The sequence below is a fragment of the Nuphar pumila genome, chromosome 17 (genome assembly GCF_984573655.1).
Source record: "Nuphar pumila chromosome 17, dmNupPumi1.hap1.1, whole genome shotgun sequence".
Classification (NCBI taxonomy): Eukaryota; Viridiplantae; Streptophyta; class Magnoliopsida; order Nymphaeales; family Nymphaeaceae; genus Nuphar; species Nuphar pumila.
In genome coordinates this window covers 60,385,675-60,409,114 of record NC_143265.1, presented here as the reverse complement: position 1 = coordinate 60,409,114, position 23,440 = coordinate 60,385,675, and the positions used below count along the sequence as shown (strand labels likewise).

Below are 23,440 nucleotides of genomic sequence, written 5' to 3'. Positions count from 1 at the left end.
CATTTTATGAAAAAGGTTGAAAGCTTTGAAATCAATTATTTATCAGAGTTGAAAACAGAAGTTCAGCGGAAGATCAGGTTCAAAACAGCAAGTCCCTAGACCTTGGGCGCATTACAACCAAAAACAGATTTTCCCTTATAAACCGATTTGTAATTCAAATATATATTTTATTGAAATGAAAAGAAGAACCACATTTTGGTAATACAGTTTTAGAAATCCAGAGTTCTAATCAAATGAGATGCTTTCAAGGAAACCTTATACCACATCTATCAAAAGAGTCCCCAGAAGCGCAACGTCAGGAAAGAGCATTCCCTTGAATGCATCGCGTCATCGTGTCATAAGACAAGTATTTGTAACAACACTCGTAATACATATACAAGTACCATTGAATGGCTTAGTCCATCGGCAAGTAACAACATTAATCGTAAGGCCCATGTTATTGCATCACAAGCAATACATAAGATACACGAGATAAGCAATCAACTAGTATGAGAAGCTAGTTATTACCAAGCAAGGAACTGCATAAGCAGTTTAATCAACAAGGGTAACGCCTCGACAGGCGTACATAGCTTAACGAGTAGCATACCGAACTATCGAGCTAACAAGCAAGCAAGCAATGTACGTCAACACATGCGTATCTCATGATCATGTGAATAAGTTCTATCTTGTCTCATTATTGAGTAGGTCGTTGTGGGTACGCACAAGGCAAAACGTAGAAACAGTCGAGATCGATTCAGGGGTCCATTATGTTATGTATTTTATTATATCCCAAATGACTGACTGAGTCAGCTTCCTAAGGGGACGGTCTGTGACCAAGAGAGTAAATCTCCAAAGGCAAACAAAGGCCCAATGGATGCGCATCCGTACTTCTGCAGAAGTGGCCTAAAGGATTTCCTCTAACCTCCAATGACTGGGGAAGGTCGGATCTTTGCCCAAGATTGCCATTAATGACTGTCCATCGGAGTTTTGTACCATCTATCCTCTCTTTTGATGAACCATCCCGAATGAGCACGACGGAGGGTTTCGTAACCGCCGTCTCATTCTCATGCTCTGGTCTTTCAACCCAATCGAGCATCTTGTCTGTGAAAGCGCATGATTATTATTTAGGTGAGTTATACACGCCATTCCTGGGTGGTAGGAGAGGGTGAAGTCGTAATCCTTGAGGAATTCAAGCCAACGCCGTTGTCTCATGTTCAATTCTTTCTGCGAGAATAGATACTTAAGGCTTTTATAATCGGTGAATGCTTCAAACTGCTCCCCATACAAGTAATGTCGCCATATCTTTAGTGCGAACACCACCGCAGCTAACTCTAAATCGTGAGTTGGGTAGTTCTTCTCGTAAATTTTAAGTTGCCGAGAAGCGTAAGCGATCACTTTCCCATTCTGCATCAGCACAGCCCCTAGGCCTGACCTAGAGGCATCAGTATAAATCACGAATCCGCCTTTACCAGAAGGTAAGGTCAAAATAGGAGCACTGGTAAGTCGCTCCTTCAATAACTGAAAACTCGCCTCGCACTTCTCGTCCCATAAGAATTTAGCCTCTTTCTTCAGCAACTTCGTCAGGGGTAACGCAATTTTAGAAAAATCCTGAATGAATCTTCTGTAGTAACCCGCTAGTCCAAGAAAACTTCTGATATCACGTGCGTTCTTTGGTTGCTGCCAACTAAGTACAACTTCAACCTTTACAGGGTCCACGGACACTCCTTCCTTAGAAATAACGTGTCCCAAAAACATAACTTTCTTGAGCCAGAATTCACATTTAGAGAACTTGGCATACAAATGTTCCTTTCGCAAGGTCTCTAACACAATCGTTAGGTGTTCTCGATGTTGCTCTCGACTTTCTGAGTACACCAAGATGTCATCGATGAACACGATCACGAAGGTGTCCAAAAATGGCTTGAACACCCTATTCATTAAGTCCGTAAAAGCTGCGGGGGCATTGGTCAGTCCGAACGACATGACTGTGAACTCGTATTGTCCGTATCTCGTCCGAAAGGCCATCTTAGGAATATCCTCATTCCTAATTCTGAGCTAATGGTATCCAGACCTAAGATCGATTTTCGAGAAAATCTTGGCCTTCTGCAACTGATCGAACAAGTCTTCGATACGCGACAATGGGTACTTGTTTTTTATTGTGACCTGGTTGTGCATTCGATAGTCGATGCACAGACGCAAGGTCCCGTCCTTCTTCTTCACGAAGAGCACAGGAGCTCCCCAAGGAGAAACGCTGGGGCGAATGAATCCCTGATTCAGTAACTTCTGCAACTGCTTCTTCAGCTCCTCAAGCTCAGCTGGCGCCATTCTGTAGGGTGCTTTGGAGATTGGCGTCGTACCTGATAGCAATTTAATATTGAATTCTACCTCACGAGACGGGAGTAGTCCCGACAGCTCTTTAGGAAAAACGTCGGGATAATCGCGAACAACATCCAGCTCACCGATGGGAATAGGCATTGGATCTGACTGGATAACACTAACCAAAAAGGCAGTGCATCCCTTTCGCAAGAAGTTTTGTGCCTTAAGCGCCGAGATCATCCGCTTGCTCGAACAGGTCTGGAAATTTTGAATTCTACTCTCAAAGAGCCTGCAGGTGATAAAATGATCTTGCCATCACGGCAAAAGATTTTGGCATGATACTTTTGCAACCAATCCATGCCTAGGATGACGTCAAATTCGGTCATCTCGAGCAGGATAACACAAGCAGGCAAGTGCCGCCCTGCCACTACTACATCCAATTCAGGTATGTAAGTGGTGCAAACTGAGTTCTTCCCAATAGGGTTATACACGTCTAGAGCGTTATCAAGTGGTTTTACAGTTATATGCAATTGTTCTACGAATTTTACTGAAACAAACGAGTGTGTGACACCACAATTAAAGAGTGCAAAAGCTGCTTGACCAGCAACAAGAATGGTACCTTGAACGAGATCCCCTTTCGTCAATTGATCAACCGTGGCTGCATAAACTCGACCCGGCTCCCTACCACTGCTTGGTTGTACTCGCTGTTGCTGCTGATAAGGTGGTCGAGGAGGTTGAGACACGTTGCTGGTTCGCTTGTGGTCATATGTTGCTTTCTTCTGGCAGTCGCGTATGAAATGACCCATCTTGCCACAGTACAGGCATCCGCCAGTGTCCCGCGGACAAGATTGTCCCACATGAGGCCTCTTGCACCTGGGGCAGTTATCACCAGACGGCTGCCTGGACGGTGGATGACCTTGCTGTCGTTGGCGCTTTGCCGGAGGGAACTGTTTCTTCCCTCCCTCAGTCTTTACTGGAAATGGTGGTCGTTGCCCTGGGCCGCCGGAATAGGTCTTCTTCTGATCACCTCCTGTATGGGGTGCCTTTTTGGCTTTCACTTTTTGAACGCTCCCAATCCTCGTTCAGTAAGGTGGTTGCTGCTACCGCCGCAGAAAAAGTCGCGGGCGTGCTGGTGAGAACCCTATGCCTGAGTCTTTCCTTCAGTCCGCGAATGAACTTCCCGGCCCGCTCATGATCATCCTCGAATAGGTGAGGACAATAGCGCTCCAACCGTTGAAATTTGGCGATATATTCATTCAAACTTAAGTTGCCTTGGCACAGCTCCAGAAATTAAACCTTCTTCTTTTCCCTCGCATGAGGAGGAAAATAGTTTCCGAGAAAAATCCTTCGGAAGGCCTCCCACGGAATCACCTCAGCACCCGGAAACTGCACCTCCCGCGTAGTGTCCCACCACTCGCGAGCGTCGTCCTTCAATCGAAAGGACCCGAACATCGTCTTCTTATCATCAGGGACGGACAACACTTGGAACACCCGTTCCACCTGTTTAACCCAACTCTCCACCAAGTCAGGATCAACCTTGCCAGAGAAAGTAGGAGGGTCCAGCTTAAGAAATTTTTCATACGTGGCGGTTGGTGTATTCCCCACAAGAGAACCTGGATCCTGCGATGGGCGACCCTGGCTACGAATCACCTCAGCTAAGAAGTTGAGTGTATCCATCATGAATCCCCTCTGCTCACGCAACTCATCGGCCATGTTGTGGCTTGAGTTTCCCGCCATCCTTAAAAAGCAACCAAAATTAAGGTCAAAAATACTGAAGACGTACAAGTAGGTATAAGTATAGGAGTAAAGGCAAAAACATAGATCTTTATTACGAAAGTCAAATATTTAGAATCCAGTTGTGCTGGTACGTAAGCAAAAGTTCTATTCCGTAATTATAAATGAGTTCACAGACTCCAACAAAACTGGGTAAGTGCTACCTCCCCTTAGGGACGGCTAGAGTACTTCCTAAGATATTCCCTTCTATTGCCTGTGCACCTAAATCTGCGCTTAGGGGTGAAGGGAAGTGCCTCCTCGTAGGAGGGCTCCTGCCCGTAAAGGGGCGTCGCCGGAGTATATTCCGGTCAGCCAAGACTATAATCTGAAGAATCCGTCGCAGGTGTGTATGTGGGTGATACACCGCCAACTGGGTCTGCTAGAGGGGGCGGTTGCTCGCCTACAGTCGAAATTGCGATCTTGTCGTCATGCTCGGCCTTGTGGAGGCAAGCATCCATGGTGTGCCCTGTTTCTCCGCAGAAACCACACTCTTCTGCTAACCCAGGAGGAACAAAATCTTCCGATGACTCCTGTGGTGTCTGATGGTGCACCCGAACGTGTGAAGGCGCGAAACCATCTTCTCGAGCATGCACCTCAGCCCACGCTGCTGCCAAGGGTATATGGTAGGCGATCGGTACTGGGAAGCCTTGCTCATCCATAAAAATGGGTAGAGGAGGGCGGTTAGCCCAGTAACCCGCCCCGAATATCTCATGTCTGCCCTTCTCCCTTACGGAACGACCACGTACACTACGCGTGCTCCTACCGCGACTACCATTAGAACCAGTAAACTGATTCATCTATCCAACGGTACTACAAATAAAACAAGAATATAATTTAGTCTAAACATGTTATGAAATATCAAAGACTTACAACGCGATGGGATGCTCAATAGTCAAGATTTCACCTCTTTCTGATCTGGCTCTGATACCAAGTTGTAATGCCCCAAAATTTTGACTTGTGATTTCGAAAACTTTATCGAAAAACCTTTCAAAGATTTAAAGTTTTAACTTTTAAAAATGACAGTGGAAGACATTTAGAAAGGAACACAAGTCAACAATCCTTGATACGTTAGCTGAAAAAAAACCATCATTCACATGTACAACAACTTAAAGGAATTTAAGTAATAAGGCAATAGATTAAAAATCTGCAATTTATTACAAAATGAGCATTTTATTCCAAAGTTCAATAAATCTAAGAAAACTCCAAAAAGACCCAGAGCCAAGCCGCCAGCAAAAAGAAAATGAATCTTGATCCATGTTGCACCACGCTATCGGCCGCCAGTGAAGTCCTACTCCTCACCTGCCCATGAAATGAGTCAGTTTCATAACAAACCAGTAGGTGCACAAACAGATCAGTAGAATGAAAATAAAACAAGACATTCATGAGATAAACAGTTATGATATTTAAGCAATTAAAGCAATTGTAGTCTATTCTAATAAATGTAATAAGTGCAAAGAGTTGTTAGTTGAAGCAGTGTAAGTCTCAGTCATCTACAACTATTCATGAATATATTCTTTAAGTTCTGATATTAACTGGCATGTGGGTACGCACAGATGCGAAACGTAGAAACAACCGAGACCGATCCGGGGGTTTATTATGTCAGGTGTTTTCATTAACCCGGATGGCTGACTGAGTCCGCTCCTAAGGGGACGGTCAGTGACCGAGAGAGTAAATCCCCAAAGGCATTCGTGGCCCATGGATGCATCCAACTTCTGCAGAAGTGTCTGGGAGTTACCACCTAGGATAATTTATGGTAATCCCAATTCCCCTAACTCCGATGACTGGGGAAACCGAGTCTTTTGCTCGTGGGGTGGTTGTTAACAACCTGTCCATCGGAGTCTTTGTACCATCCATCCTCTCCCTTGATGAACCGTGAAGATCGGATGGGTACGACAGGGGTTTCTTAATCGCCGCCCCATCCTACATGCTCTGGTCCATTAGACCCACTCGAGCATCTTGCCTGTGAAGGCGAATGGTCACCATTTAATGATCTCAGCATTGTGCTAATTGCACTCATCGAGGTTGCTACAACCTTATCATCCCACGATCGTAACCCACATGGGACATACTTGTCCAAAAGTACGATCGTACCTTCTTAGAGGTACAACTACGATAATGTTTTATGATTCCTTGTGTTCCTACATGACATGTTTTGCTTTTATGAGCAATTGGCCTGTGGAGGCCAATATTATCACATCAAAATCAATAAAGTGTAGATTTCACACTTCAATACACTCCATGATCTTACATAAAATTCATACTGTACCTGCCTTAAGGTTCGATTACAATACCAATTGCAGTGGTTTTGAGTCTATTCACAAAGTCTACCTTAAGTATGTAATTTCAAAGGAATAAGCATGCAGAATAAACAATTATGAGTTAAGTAATCCTACACGTAAACAGGCATGCCAATTAAACTACTTGATTCTTTCTAGAATGAGTCTACCCAAAGAATTTACATTATGCAATTTCAAAAGAATCACAAAGAGTAAAACTTTGACCAACCAATACTTCTTGAGATACGCAAGTATGCAAAATAACTATTTTATCTCAGAAGTCTTATTTTATTTTGTCCATACATACTATTCGTGCGACTTTCCTCTACCTCGGGATGTCGTGCAGCTGCGTGCGTCTACGCGTGTAGATGATACGAGGCTCGAGTCGCGGAGCCAGAGCAGGGGTCCGATGCGAGGTCTGCAACAGTGCTACGTTAATTATTATATGGAAAAAATAGAAAAACAAGCATGCCTATAGGAAAAGAGAGAGGTAGCAGGGGTGTGCCCCTGTCGGCCGAAAACAGAAAAATGACAAGGGGCGAGCCCTTGCCTGTAGACAGCCGCGGGGTGACAGGGGTTGAGCCACCTGTCAAAAACACCGAGGCGGAAGGAGGGGGGGAGGGGGGGGGGGGGGGTCAGCCCCTGCCGAACACAACGAAGCGGCAGAGGCTGAGCCCCTACCGACAAAGACAAAGTGGCAGGGGCTGAGCCCCTGCCGACAACATCCAAGTGGCAGGGGCTGAGCCCCTGCCAGCAGCATCCAAGTGGCCAACAACATTAAAGTGGCAGGGGCTGAACCCCTGCCGACAACATAAAGTGGCAGGTTCTCGGCCCCCTGCATGGCGAATAAGAAATGGCAGGGGTCTCGGCCCCTGCCTGGCACAAAAGGAATGGTAAGGGCCTTGGCCCTTACCTGACGAGAATGGGGAAATGGCAGGGGCCCCAACCCCTACCTATCGAAAACGGGAAATGGTAGGGGCCCCAGCCCCTGCCTGATGAATTAAGGGACGACAGGGGCCTCGACCCCTGCCAGAAGCACCTACAAATGGCAGGGGCCTCGACCTCTGCCTGGCAAAATCACGGAGCCGCAGGGGGGGGGGGGTGTCCGCCCCCCTGCATGTCGAGGATCAAGAGCAGCAGGGGTATTCCCTACCCTCCCAGAGGCCAAGAGGTGGCAGGGGCGATTCTCTGCCGCCGGGAAATAGAAAACGGCAGGGGCATTGCCCCTGCCTACCGGAGATCGTGAGGCGGCAGGGGCTAACCCCTGCCAGAGAGAGAGTTTGGGACGGGGGTGACAGTGGGCAGCCGACCTCCTGTCGGATTCCCTATCACCCCCAGAGGTGAGGGAGTGTCGCAGGCGCCATTGGTCCTCTGCCGGCACTCCGACGCACCTCCAGAGAGAAGAAGGGACGACAGAGGCCTTGCAGGCCACCTGTCGGCCCTCCGATGATTACCGGAGAGGCGGGAGGGGGCGACAGGGGCCGTGCGCCGCCTCCCGGCCTCCCGGCGAGGTGACAGAGAGGGGGGTGAGGAAGAGAAGAGGGAGGAGAAGAGGGCGGCGTACCTGGGAGTGGTGGCCAGCGTCGGCGGCGTGCGCAGCAGGGAGGAGCTCGGCGCAAATGGGGGCGAGGGCTGCGAGAGGGAGTCGTGACTCCCCTCGCCCTCCAACCTCTCTCTTAAAGGCGCAGGGGGGCAACCGAATGGGGAAACCCTCAATGGGTTTCCCTAATTTGCCCGGAAGCGAAGGGGGAGAAGGGGGGGGGTGCGGCGCCCGAAAACTCGGGTTTTTAAAACCCTAATAAAAAAAGGGGCCCGGGTCCAAATTTTTTTTTTTAAATGGGGTTTTACAAAAAGTGTGTGTCGTGGCTTGTAAGACAAGTGAAACGATATACACTATACACTCGAAGCTGCACTTAGGGAGTGCAAAGTGACAAGGGACAAACCCGTGCACATACTAATACAATGGTAAATCGCAGGGCAAGACTCGATTAGCGAAGCTACACCGCGAGGGTAGAACGCTAGAGCTACATACAAGGTATGAGATCATACCTCGATCATCGTAACGCACGAGCAGGCAACTTACGCAAGCAACTCGTGAGGTATGAGATCCTATACTGATTACGCAAGTGTAAAGGATGACTCACGAGGCATGGGGTTGCACCTCGATTAAACGATAAGCATGTGCAAGAAAAGAAGCATGCGACAAAGATGAGAATACATACATGAAGGGCAACAACAAGGTAAGGACAAACAAATGCAAAAGATAAGTGCAAGAGCAAGTACGATAGCACGGGAAAGTAAAGTATGGAGAGTAAAGCAAAAGCAAAGCCATGGCGCATAAAGCACGGGGCAACAAGTAAATGCAAGAAGTAAAGTGCAAGAACGTAAAGGAGGACCAGGATTTGCATCCTGAAGAACAAAGCAGACATAAGCAAGTAAATGCCAGGGCGCAAAGCGCGATGCAGCAGGAAAGTAAAGTGAGAGAAAGTAAAGAGGACAAGGATAGCGAAACCGCGTCCTTGAGTTAAAAGACATGGAATGTAAAGACAAAAATGGAAACCCTACGCACATATAGCGCGACGACGACAGAAAAGAAAGTGCGAGAAAGTAAAGACGACAAGGATCGTGAAACCGCATCCTTGAAGGTAAAGACATACGTATATATATTATACGTATACATATATCATCCTCTATTAGTTATCTTCCTTATTTTAGCATTTATCAGTTCATTGTCCTTTCACGCAAGAATCCCTTACCTTAAGGGGTTGCGGGTCCTCGTACGCATGCAGCGTAGGCAAGCAAGAGCTCGAGCCACAGAGGGCGAGCTGGATCCACCGTTCAACCTGGAGAGCTTAGAACGTTAGTATATGTCGAATATACACAAGCAACAAGGCAGCAAGGTCTCATGTCTGCAGGAGGCAGAGGCACGAGCTTCTGCATCCTGCAGACAAGGGTGCCAGAGGCAGGGGCCTCAGCCCTGCTTGGCAACAACAGCAGAGGCAGGGAGCAGGAGCTCCCTGTCTGCCAGGCACAAAGAAAGGCAGGGGAGAGAGCAGAGGCTCCCTGCCACACCTGCCACAATAAGGCAGGGGGGGAACACCCCCTGTCAGAACATGAGACAAGGGGCGCAGCCCCCTGCCGGCAGCAAGAACAAGGCAAGGGAGCAAAGCCCCTTGACGAAGAACAACCGGGGTGCAGGGGACAAGCCCCTGCAGGCAAAACGCAGAAAACAGGGGGCAGAACCCCCTGTTGAGGAACAATAGAGGGTGCAGAGAGACTCCGCCCCCTGCAGGGGAAATAACAGAAGGCACGGAGGCGAAGCCCTGTGCCGAGAAGCAACACAAAGGCAAAGGGACCCCTCCCCCTACCAAGAAATAACAAGAGAGCAGGGGGGCTCCGCCCCCTGCCGAGACAACAACATATGGCAAGGGGCGAAACCCCCTCCCGAAAAACAAGAGCAACGACAGAGGGGCCTCGCCCTCTGCCGGGAAACCAAAAAAAAGGTAGGGGGCTAGTCCCCTACCGCACACATAATGGGGGTAGGTGGCAGAGCCCCCTGACAAATGACCCCAAGAGGCAGGGGTGAAACCCCTGCCGAAAAAACAACAGGGGGGGGCTCAGTCCTCCTATCGACCCACTGCAAAAAGGCAGGGGGTGACCCATTGCCGACAAGAGGTGACAGAGGGCTCAGCCCCCCTGTCGACCTACCCTGCACAAAGGAGGAGAGGGGAGGGTTATACCTCAGAGACCACAGCCACGGGGAAGTCGAAGGGGTTGGAAGGTCGTCGACATAGGCTCCAAGGAGATCGAGGAAGATGATGGCGATGGCATCAAGACCTCCTTCATCAAGCAAAAAGGGGACGAAGGAAAGGAGGTTCTCGGAGTCACCGGCGGGTGTCCTCGGACAAGTAGAGGGAGTCCCCGATGTCAGGGGATCCTCTATCAAACCAAAGAAGCAAGAAGACGGGGGGTAACACGGTTGTCGGAGTGTCTGCCAAACACAGGGAGGAGGAGGCCGTACAGGGTTGGTTGTCGCCGAAGCCGATCGTCGAAAAAGATGGCTGACTTCGAACTGCTGGCGTCGGCTCGAAGAGAGGAAAGGTGCCGGCTGGCGGCGGTCGCAGCGGGATACAACAGAGAGGGAGAAAGGGTGGTGGTCGGCGGCGAGTCGGCGGCATCTCGCGACATAGGAGACAACAAGGGGGAGGCGAAGAGGTGGCGACAATCGCCGGTGGTTGCAGCACCTAGGATGGAGGTCGTGGCTGACGGTGAGTCGTCGATGCTCGGGAGCCGTCGATGGGAGCAGAAAGGGGAAAGTGCCTCACAGCGGCAGTTGCAGGGAGACACAACAGAAAAGGGGTTTGCCAGAGCTTAGAGGGGAGGCGGGCGGACGAAAACCCTCATCGGCATCTTCGATCGCCGGAGACGGCGGTGCGAGGAGGGCGGAGCAGATGAGAGAGAAGGGGCGAGGGTTTTGAACCCTCGCCCGAGACGCCTGCGTCTTTTAAAAGACGCAGGTTCTTGAGGATTCGAGAACCTGGGTCCGGGTTGAGCTCGGGTCCAGCACGGACCCGGATCCGGGCCCGAGAAAGCAGCTCAGACCCCCGACACGTGTCCGACACATGTAGGGCACATGTCTGACATGAGTCAGACGCATTTTTTTTTTCACGCTTGTTATAATGTTTGTAGGGAACTCATGCCACTTTGCCTTAGGATGATGTTGTTAAACTCAACTGTATTTATTGGTATACCGAAAATGTTGCGTCAATAAATGTTGATTTCTTTATCGTTCTGACATTATGCAATGATTCAAAATATCTTGATTAATTGTGCTACTTTTTTGGCATTGGTCGAGGGACATGTATAGGACTCAATTAATAAAATACAAATTGTGTGTTAAGATACTACAAATAACTGTCATAAACCTTGAGAATTTGACCCATTGTGAGTATTTGTGGGTTTTATACAAGTAAGAATTTAATTGTGGGCATTAAGTAGGGACATACATGTAAAAGTAACACCGATAATTAAAGTTAAAAAGTCTTTCATAAATGTTGCATTGATTTATGCATATTGCATTGATTCGTGCATCTTTAAATGTTTAATTTAGCACGGGATGATTGATTGTTTTTAATTGAACTACTTATATTGCAAGCTTATTATGAGTATGGATTATTTCTAGAGCTTTCTTAAACTTATATTTGATTTGATTTATATTAATTTTCTTATTGTTGCATTTTGAGAGGGTCTCGTACAAAAACTTTGGTTCTTACCTCATTCTCAAAAACCCTTTTCAGTTATTAAGACTCAATGAAGAAGCGAACAACTTGCTAAAGGGAGCGATGGTTATGATGCGGTGACCCAAATTATGATAGAGTTGGGAGTTTATTGTTATGGGAGAATTTGTTGATCCCTAAATGGAGACTATTATATTCAATTCAATTTAATTCAAATTCATGGTTTGATTTATTATATGTGTGGGATGTATGTTGACTTGTGTATATTAAATCTATAATATGCTTCGAGTCTCTGAGATATCTTTCTATAATATTTTAAAATTATTTATTCCTTAAAAAAAAATCACAAATTTTTTTAGGGCGAGTTGGAGTTGCTGCAAGTTTAATTAGGTGTCATTCAATTGTTAATCATGTTTTCATTGAATTCTCATAAATGTAATTCACACATGCATTTTCATGCCCTAATTGGCCAAACTATAATTTCTTACACATGTTAGTCACCTCGTGTGCATGCATACAAACATACATTCAATCATGTATTCAGTTATATATACACTTATATTCATTCAAATGTACATAAGCACATTATCATACTCCATATATTTTATGTCATGTTGCATGTAAGCATATCCTAACATCATACTCCATACCATAACATCAATGCGAAAGCATTTCAACATCTTTAAAACTAACATAATCGATGATAATTTTATCTTGGCTATGTCAATTCTTTTTAATTTTAAAACTAACATAGCCGATTATTTTTCTTATATCGATAATAACTTATCATCGGCTAATTTAGTTTGAAAATAAAAAAATATTAGTATAACCAACGATAATTTATCATCGAGATAAGGAACATAATCGACTATTTTCATTGTCGGCTATATTAGTTTTTAAAAAAATAAAAAATTTAGACATTTCTAATCATAAAAATCATCGACTTTATTTCTTATATCGATGACAATTTATCATCGGCTGTGTTAGTTTAAATATATATATATATATATATATATATATATATATATATATATATATATATATAACCAATAATACAAATCGTCGACTATATGCCATATATCGATGACAAATTATTGTCGGTTATGTTAGTTTAAAATCGACGATAAATATCATTGGCTATATGATTTTAAGTCGATGATAATTATCATCGACTATTAATTAAAACCAATGATTAATTATAATCATAATTTAAACTCGACGATAATATCATTAGCAACATCTCTTCTGAACCATCTTCTGTGTCTTCTTATTCATATTGTCGATACGATAAGAGCAATGACAAAATATCGTCGACAATATATGCTATTACTACGACATAAAATATCATCAAGATTAAATTATTACTAACAATGACAATTTATCGTCGCTATTTCTTTGGTCGCTAATGACCTATTTTCTTGTAGTGCACAGAGTTAGGGGACCCAGACTACTCAATCTTTATCCTAGGCAGGTAGGTCTTATGATTTCTCAAGAAGCATGATGCATCCTGTTTATCTCAATTTTTAGGGGTTATCTCTCGGTTATTATACCGTCTTTTTAAGAATCTGATTCAGATAGTCATTTGGGGTATTAAAACACTCATATATAATAAACCCCCAAATGGTCTTATTTGTCTTGACGTATTCAAACTGCACGTACCCACGGGGGGGGGGGTAATAAAGTGGAATACAAATTTTAACTGTATAACATTATATTTTTGTAATTAGTTGTTTGTGCATGCGCGTATTTATTTTAATGCATTATGATTGTTTTAAATGTATTTTAAGACATGTTCTGATATTAATTGTACTTGTCTTAAAATTCTGAAATATTAAATTCAATGTGCTCATATATGCATGGTACCTTGCTTACGTATCTTGGAAAGGAATTTTCAGATGAGACTTGTGAATTTGGACCTCCAATATTAACAATTTACATATCAAGATGACTGATAAACGAAAGTTGTGGGAGTCTTGGTTGGAGTTGCGAAGATCATATATTTTCTCATCGACCTGGGATTTTATTTTGTTTGTTCAAACATTTTCACTTAGTTTTATTTAAATAATGTAATAACTTGTGAAACTCCACCTGTGTATAACTGTTTAGTTATACACTACTGGTGCCAAACCTGGATAAAGGAGGAGGGTTGCAGTAGGTCAGTGACAACCAACATAACAACTTAGTCACACCCTATGAATATGAACCAATGTGAGAATTTCGTTGGTGCGTTCCCTACTGAGCGACGCGTTGTATTCTATAGGCTTGGAGGCAGTGATAAATAGGCAAGGGTTGCTAAGTCAGCATCCAGAAGCGACGCGTCACAACGACGCCTGGGTGTGGTGTCAAATAGGCAAGGGTTCCCTCACTTTGTTGGACGGGTGGGGGTAAAGAAGTTAGTCCAAGACCATAAAATTAGGTTAGTCACTTGGAACATAGGGTCTTTAACTGGTAAGTTGGTAGAGTTAGTAGATGTTATGTGTAGGAGAAAGATTGATATTTTATATCTACAAGAGACCAAATGGGTAAGTGAGAAAGCAAAAGTGATAGAACCTTGGGGATATAAGACTTGGTATACAGGAATAAATAGGAATAGGAATGGAGTAGGGGTTGTTATGAGTCGTGAGTTTATGATAATGTAGTTGAGGTCCGTAGGAAGGGTGATAGGAGTTTACTTATTAAATTAGTATTAGGTACATATATTATTAATATTATTAGTGTTTATGCACCTCAAGTAGGTTTAGATGATTCCATTAAGCGTCAATTTTGGAAAGATTTAGATTGAGTAGTACAAGGGATATCTTATGGAGAAAGGCTTTTCATCGACGGTGACCTTAATGGGCATGTAGGCATTAGTAGGGATGGGTTTGAGAGTATCCATGGAGGCTATGTTATAGGAGAAAGAAATGAAAGTGGAGAAAGAATTTTAGATTTTGGTTTGTCCTATGATATGATCTTAGCAAACACTTGGTTTAGGAAGATGGAGTCTCACCTAGTAACATTTAAAAGTGGGGTTAATATGAGTGAGATAGATTTTTTCCTACTTAGAAAGAGATATAGGGGCTGTTGCATCGATTGTAAGGTTATACCTAGAGAAAGTGTAGCTACACAACATAGAGTCTTAATTTTAAATCTTAAAATTAGACAATGCCGCAAAAGGGATAGACATAGGATAGATCCTAGAATTAAGTGGTGGGCACTAAAAGGAGCTAAACAAGGAATGTTTGTAGAGAAGATAGTTAAGGAAGTTGTTTGGTGTCTCGAGGAGGATTCGGAATCAATGTAGAATAAGATAGTGGGTGACATGAGAAAGGTGGCTAAGGAGGTATTGGGTGAGTCTAAAGGCGGTGCACCGCTAGGTAAGGATACATCATGGTGGAACGAGTATGTCAAGTTAGCTATTAAGGTTAAAAGAGAGTGTTATAAAAATCTAAGTAAGAGTTGTGATAATGAGAATTTGGAGAAGTATTTGATAGCAAGGAAGGAAGCTAAAAAACTAGTTTGAAACGCAAGGGATAAGGTATACAAGGAGGTTTATGACAAGTTGGATACCAAAGATGGCGAGAAGGATATTTATAGGCTTGCAAATATGAGAGATAGGAAATCGAGGGATCTGGGTATGATTAGATGTATCAAAGATGAGGAGATTAAGGAGAGATTAAAAGATTATTTTGATAAGCTATTTAATGGAAGTCATGCTCAGGATCTTGGAGACTTCTCCATTCCTTTTTATGAGATGAATCGTTACTTCATGCGCAAGATTCAAAAGAAAGAAATTGCAAAGGCTTTGAAGAAAATGAAATCAAGAAGGGCAGTTGGCCCATATGGTATACCTATCGAGGCTTGAAAATGCTTGGGTGAGAAAGGTTTATAATGGTTGACAAATATTTTTAACAAGATTTAGCAGACAAATAAGATGGCTAATTAATAGAGGAAGAATACTTTTGTGTCTCTGTATAAGAACATGAATGATATTCAAGTTTGCACAAACTATTGTGGTATAAAACTCATGAGTCATACTATGAAACTTTGGGAGAGGATGATTGAGTATACATTGAGGAAGGTTGTCATGATATCAAAGAATCAATTTGGTTTTATACCTGAAAGATCAACTTTGGAAGCTATACATCTTCTTAGACAACTTATTGAGAGATATAGAGAGAGGAACAAAGATTTGCATATGTTTTCTTATTGATTTGGAGAAGGCATACTATAGAGTACCTAGGGTTGGTCTCTGGTGGAAAATGATGAAGAAATGTGTTTCTCTCAAGTACATTAGTATAATTAAAGATATGTATGAAAGAGTAGTAACCAATGTTCGCACTTGTGGATGGGTGACAACCATTTTTCCTATAACAGTTGGGTTACATCAAGGATCTGCATTAAGCTCTTTCATATTTTCTATAGTGATGGATGAGCTTACGAGATCAATTCAAGAAAATATGCCGTGGTGTATGTTGTTTGCTAATGATATTGTTTTGATTGATGAGTCTAGATCTGGGGTTAATGCTAAGTTAGAATTATGGAGACAAACATTGGAAGCAAAAAGTTTTAAGTTGAATAAGAGTAAGACAAAATATATGGAATGCCAGTTTAGTAAGCAACGAAGTAGTGATGAGAGTGTAGTGAAGCTTGGTGAGCAAGAAATACCGGTGGATGACTGTTTCAAATATTTGGGATCTATCATTCAAAAGTATGAAGGAATTGATGGAGATGTAAAGCATAGGATAAAGGTTTGGTGGATGAAATGGAAAAGTGCAATTGGAGTGTTGTGCGATCGTAAAATGCCATTGATGTTGAAGGAAAAGTTTTGTAAGACGACAATTAGACCCACTTTACTATATGGTACAAAATGTTGGGCTGTCAAGAGACATCATATTCAAAAAACAAGTGTAGCTGATATGCGTATGCTTAGATGGATGTGTGGAAATATAATAAAAAATAAGATTCAAAATGAAGAGATACGTAAGAAGGTAGGCGTTGCATCCATTGAAAATAAGATAAGAGAGAATCATTTATGGTGGTTTAGACATACTCGGAGAAGGCCTAATGATGCTCCAGTTAGAAGGATGGAGAAATGGAAAAATATATTAGTTAAAAGAGGTCGGGGTAGGCCTAAGAAGACTTGGATGGAGATGATAGGAAATGATATGAATGCTTTGAACCTCACCGAGGACATAACATTGGATAGAAATGATTGGAAGAGAATGATTCATGTGGAAGACCCAAAATGATTTTCTTTTTTGGTTCATATCGCCGACCCCAATTGTTTTGGGATGAAGGCGTAGTTGTTGTTGTTGTAATGTAATAACTTGTTAAACTCGAGTTGGATGATATTTATGTGTGTTTTGTCAAAAATAAAATTACTTATAAAAGCCCAAGATTTTCTAACTTAACTCTGATTATTTCCGTCGTGTATTTAAAAAAAATTGCCTAAAAAATTTAATAAATTTTGGGGCATTACATTCAATACTTTGAGAAAAGGATATGGAGAATGAATTAGGCGACATGAATGGAATATTCCAAGCAATGCCACATTTTGATGATGATGATGCTTTTGGTGAAGATAGTAGCAAGGGGTGAGGGTGATGATGATATGAATGAAAATGACTTTGGGCTTGAATAAGATGAATGACTTTTATGATTTTTTGAAACTTTTGTTGATTTTTTTTTAATGTTGTTATGTTGACACTTTAATTTTCTTTTAGTTGAGGCTAAAAACTTGATGTGTTGTTGTGTTTGATGGTTAATATTAATCGTGTTTTTTACCTTTTCTATATAACTTGTTTACATAGTGTTGTTGTTTATGGTCTTTAATCTTTGTTGTGATTGAGTTAGAATAATTCAATGCTAGTTTCTTCTCATAGTCATTTAGTATAAAAATTGCACACCGTAATGAACAAGAAAAGATATTTGCATTTTTTTAATGCTAACATTGTGTTTATTTTGGATTTATCAATATGTTATAAAAATTCTTAAATTTTTTCAATTTGATCAATGTAGCTTTAGAGAGCTTCAAAGGTATGAAATTCACGAATCTGTTTATACTTTGATTTATATATAATTTATTTGTTGATTTGTTCTACTTATTTCAAATAATTTCTGTTTAACATTTATTTTTTTCTCATTTGAATATAAATGCATATGCAGTAAGTTATTTATGATGTCTTCGCTATCATAAATATATGACGATGCATATTAGATGTTGAGATTAGCTGAATTATAGTGTCCACTAAACATTTTTTTGAATCGTTAGCATATTTTTATGCAATAAATATATGATATTGCATTTTAGATGTTAAAATTAGCTATGTATGAATCATATTTAGCAAAACTTGTTTTTTTAGCCTTTATGAATGATTTAGGACTATAGGTTATTTGAATTTCTTTTTTATAAAATTATAATATATAATTTTGTTATATTTTTTTAATTAAAAAAAACCTTGACTCATGAGAATCACCTATTTGCAATTGGGCGATTCTATATTGAGTTCCGATAAAGCCAACCACACCTAATTGTACATGGACCCAAAACTGGACATACAGGGCCTTATCTGATCCTGATGAGAAGTTTTCTACCCGACCATTTTGGGTTTATGCTTGAACAAATTCCCCGGTATGAAAATCCCAAACCAGACTAGAAATTGGATACCTATTCCACCCAAACTCAAATCTGCGGTCATCGAAGGCAAGCGGTTGCATCGACAGTGACTGAGCCCGAGGAGTGCTGTCATGACTCGTGAGCAAGGCGTCATTTCAGGTCAAAAAGCGTCGAACATACTCAAACCTCACGCCTCAAGTGCCATTCCAGCCAGTTGTACGGACGGACGAGATATTTTCGGAATTGAAAAAAGTAGTGAGTTTTTTTTTGAGAAAATTCTCAAAAGAATAAACGTGGCAAAGTTTTGTGAATGGCTTTAGTTTCTCTTGATTAACGAAGTCATTTAAGAAAAATTATTTGTTAGAAACAATATGCGGGACCCACAATCAGAGAAGCCGCTGTTTGGGCTTGACGAGGGAGTTCCTTTGCCCTCACGACATCATTTCCCTATAAATTCTTCCCTTCTCCCAAACTGCTTTCCCGGCGGCCTCTCTCTCTCGGCCTAAAACCACCACCCCCATTTCTCTCTCTCTCTCTATATACCTAAAAGGTTAAAACTACCCATCTCTCTCTCTCTCTCTCTCTCTCTCTCTCTGTTTCTCTCTTTCTGGCGCATCAGACCGATCCAAGAGCACTCAGTAGGCACCCCAGAGCCATGGCGAGGCCATCCTCCGAAAGCAGGAGCGCCAGAAACGAAAGGCGACCCAACCCCAACGTCCGAACGACTCGCACCGAGTGGGTTCCCAAGAACCCTCCCCCCTCCCCTCATCCTGCTCCTTCTCCTTCTCCCGTCCCTCACCCCTCCGACCCCAACGGCAACCCTTCTTCTGCCGCTCCTCCCACCAGGCCCTCCGCCGGCATCCTCGGCAGGAACCCTCCTCCTCCTTGTCCTCAGCACAGCCACAACCACAATCGTAGGAAGGAACCCTTGAGGGGGCGGGACGAGTCGCTGCCCCAACTGGTGCAGGAGCTCCGCGACAAGCTCGCCAGCGGCACCGTGGAGTGCATGATCTGCTACGACACGGTCGGCCGCTCCTCCCCGATCTGGTCCTGCGGTGCCTGCTTCTGCATCTTCCATCTCTCCTGCATCAGGCGCTGGGCCAAGGCCCCGACCTCCTCCGCCGACAAGGACGGCGCCGAGAGCTGGCGCTGCCCGGGATGCCAGTCCGCCCAGCGGACGCCGCCCGGAGAGCTCCGCTACTCCTGCTTCTGCGGCCAGGCCCGTGACCCGGCGTCCGACTTCTACCTCACCCCGCACTCCTGTGGCGAGCCCTGCGGCCGCCCCCTCGGTCCCCCGCCCTGCGCCCACTCCTGCGTCCTCCAGTGCCACCCGGGCCCCTGCCCTCCCTGCAAGGCCTTCGCACCCGCCCGTCCCTGCCCCTGCGGCCGCAAGACTTTCGTCAGCCGCTGCTCCGAGGGCTCCGCCGAACTCTCCTGCGGACAACCCTGCGGATCGCTCCTCGCCTGCGGCCGCCACCGCTGCGAGAACATCTGCCACGCCGGCAACTGCGGCCCTTGCGAGGCTTCTGTCTCGGCTTCGTGTTTCTGCGGAAAGAGGTCGGAGTCATTGTTTTCTTGCAGAGAATTGGATCGGAACGTCGGGTTCTCGTGCAAGTCAGAGTGCGGAAAGCTTCTTGGATGCAAGAACCATCGGTGCAAGAAGAGATGCCATCCGGGGCCATGCGGGGAGTGCGAGCGATCGCCATCATCTGTCCGGACTTGCCCCTGTGGGAAGATGATGCTGGACAACAATCGAACTAGCTGCTTGGATCCGATCCCGTGCTGTTCGGAGCGATGCGAGAGGCTTCTTCCTTGTGGGGAGCACCGTTGCGCTGAGAATTGCCATGAAGGGGATTGCCCGCCCTGCGGGATACTTGTTAACCAGAGGTGCCGATGCGATTCTTCTTCCCGGACTGCCCCCTGCGCCGAGAAGGTCCAAGGGTTCTTCCTTTGTGAGAAACCGTGCGGGAAGAAGAAGAACTGTGGCCGCCATCGGTGCAACGAGAAGTGTTGTATCCTCTCCGGCTCTGGTTCTAGTGGTTCGGGCAATGGCGATTGGGATCCTCACCTGTGTACAGTTGTCTGCGGAAAGAAGCTTCAATGCGGAAGGCATTTTTGCACTGCCCTCTGCCACAGCGGCCATTGCCCACCATGCCTGGAAACCATCTTCACCGATCTCAGCTGCGCCTGCGGCAAAACCTCTATTCCACCACCGGTTCCGTGTGGCACGCCCCCACCATCTTGCCAACTTTCATGCTCGGTCCCTCAGCCGTGCGGCCACCAAGCCTCGCACAGCTGCCATTTCGGCGATTGTCCACCCTGCACCGTTCCCATCGCCAAGGAATGCGTGGGCAGCCATGTCGTCCTCAGGAACGTGCCTTGTGGGTCTCGGGATATTCGGTGCAATCGGCTCTGTGGGAAGACAAGGCAATGCGGGATGCACGCCTGCACCAAGATCTGCCATCCCTCACCTTGCGATTCACCGGAACCTGGCGGGAATGTTGACAGGTCCAAGGTCTCTTGTGGGCAGGTCTGTGGTGCGCCCCGGAGGGATTGCAGGCACACCTGTGCTGCAGTCTGCCATCCCATGGCGCCTTGCCCAGACCTCCAGTGCGAGTTCCCAGTGACTATCACTTGTTCTTGCGAGCGGATATCGGCAACAGTCCCTTGTGGTGCTGGTGGGAATGGGGCTCACGTTGATTCTCTGTTCGAAGCTTCTGTGATTCAGAAGCTGCCTGTTCCTCTTCTTGCTTTAGATGCAAATTCAAAGAGGGCTGTGCGCCTCGGGCAGAGAAAATTGACATGCGATGAAGAGTGCTCGAAGTTGGAGAGGAAAAAAGTTCTTGCCGATGCCTTTGATATCTCGGCTAATCTTGACGCCCTCCATTTCGGCGAGAGCAGTCCGGCATTTTCGCAACTGATGGCAGACTTGATGAGAAGAGAACCGAAATGGGTGTTGGCGATCGAGGAGAGATTCAAATATCTGGTGTTGAGTAAGGGAAAGGGAGGGAATGCTAGCGGTGTTCGAGTTCATGTGTTCTGCGCGATGAACAAGGAGAAGAGGGATGCCGTTAGGCAGCTTGCTGAGCGGTGGAAGCTCTCTGTGAATGCTGCAGGTTGGGAACCGAGGCGCTTTCTTGTAGTTCATGTCATCCCCAAGTCTAAGGCGCCTGCTCGGATTTTAGGGTCTAAAGGAGTGACTACGGTGGCAAATCCACCTGCCTTGGATCCATTGATAGATATGGATCCAAGGCTTGTTGTTGGTCTGTTCGATCTGCCAAGGGATGCAGATATAAGTGGATTGGTACTGAGATTTGGTGGGGAGTGCGAGCTGGTCTGGTTGAATGACAAGAATGCATTAGCTGTGTTTGGAGATCCTGCAAGGTCTGCCACTGCACTCAGACGGTTGGACCATGGATCAGCCTACCATGGTGCTGTTGTGGTTTTGCAGAATGGTGGGTCTTCTGCAGGTGGCAGTGGCACTAGTGGTAATGCGTGGGGAATGAAGGAGAAGGTTGGTAGCGGTATCAACACTGTACCGTGGAAGAAGATGGTGCAAGGTTCAGCAGGATGGTCATCTCAGGATTCGTGGGGAGTTACTGAGGCATCTACCCCAGCATGGAAAGGAAAAGATAATCCCATTTTGGCTTCAAACAACCCATGGAATGTTCTTGAAAAGGTAGATGTTGTTCCGAGTTCCGTAAGTTCATTAGAATCACGTCATGTTGTGGGCCACCAAGTGGAGAAGAGTGGTGATGGAGTTCCTTCTGCATCAAAACCTGCTGAAGAAGTAGAAGATTGGGAGCAAGCCTATGAATGAAGATTTCCATGTCTACGGTAAGGTGTAGTTGTTTTGGGCAGTCAATGTGGCCTTTACAGTCATTACTGTCTTTGCAGATTAAGAAACCAGAAAGCGTCAAATTATTTTTGTGGAATGAACCTCCAATCAGGTGGAGCTAAAATCTTGTTGTATTTCCACCATTGGTTGTGTGACCACCTTTGAGTTCTTTTTTATTTATTTAATTTTGTTTTATGCCAAAATTTTGAGGCTAGACATTTCTATTACAAAGTTATGGATACCTGAACAAGTTAAACTGTTGTGATGCATGAGCACACCTAAGTTGTCTTGTATATTCATTCTTATGCATTCAAAGCTGAATAATTTGCTTAAGTTGGTGCTTTTGTGTGATTGTATCTCATTGTTTGTTTAATGGATCTATGTATGAAGCAAGACCAAGTGAACACTCTTTTGAGTATAATTCATTGTGACAAAAGTTTAAAAGGGCGATTTCTTGGCAGTGAATTTCTCTGGAGTTTTCAACTTTTTGAATATTTCTTGAGTTATTTTCGGCAAAATCTCAGGAAAAAATTAAAAAATCAAATAAATTCTCAAAAAATTTTAAAAAATAAATAAAATAAACTAATTTAATTTTACATGAAAAAAATATAAAATCTATTTTTAATTCCACTAACCATATCTAAAAAGTATCAAACATCAAATAAGTATCAAGCATGTGCATCAAATTTTATTTCATTCAAACAAGTATCAAGCATCAACTAAATCATCATACATTATCAATAATCAAGTATCAAAAACAAAAAGAAAATTATCACAAGTTCACGAGAAAACAAACATTATAACGATTAAGTTTATATAAAAAGACTATTCACTTGCTTTTAACTAAGAAATAAAAAAATAGGAATCAAAAGTATCTTTATCAATTCCTTTGCAGTCAATGATTTCATCCTCCTCTTTCTTATCTTTTTTTTCCTCTTCTTCATTCTATTCTTTATAAGAGTTGTTAGCTTAAGACAAATTTTCTTTTTAGTATGTGTCGCTTTAGTTTAAATACATGCAGATGCATTGTATGGTTGACTAAGTATTTTAATTGCTATATTTTGCAAAATAAGGACATTTGCTCCACTCATTTCCCACAATATCTTAGATGAAAACAAAAGCAATCGATAACATATTCTAACAACAAAACAACAACAACTACGCCTTCATCCCAAAACAATTGGGGTCGGCGATATGAACCAACAAAGAAAATCATTATGGGTCTTCCACATGAATCCTTCTCCTCCATTCATTTCTATCCAATGCAATGTCCTCGGTGAGGTTCAAAGCATTCATATCCTTTCTTATCACCTCCATCCATGTCTTCCTAGGCCTACCCCGACCTCTTTTAACTAATATATTTTCCCATTTCTCCATCCTTCTAACTGGAGCATCATTAGGCCTTCTTCGAATATGTCCAAACCAC

At 44.0% G+C, this 23,440-nt stretch overlaps 1 protein-coding gene across 1 annotated transcript; it reads left to right on the top strand.

The window, feature by feature from the left end:
- The first annotated feature begins 18,590 nt into the window (after positions 1 to 18,590).
- Positions 18,591 to 22,347, top strand: NFXL1 (NF-X-like 1). The gene has a single exon (XM_089993485.1). It carries the CDS (start codon positions 18,832 to 18,834, stop codon positions 21,994 to 21,996), a length of 3,165 nt encoding a protein of 1,054 aa, XP_089849611.1. The 5' UTR covers positions 18,591 to 18,831; the 3' UTR covers positions 21,997 to 22,347.
- The last annotated feature ends 1,093 nt before the right edge of the window (positions 22,348 to 23,440 follow it).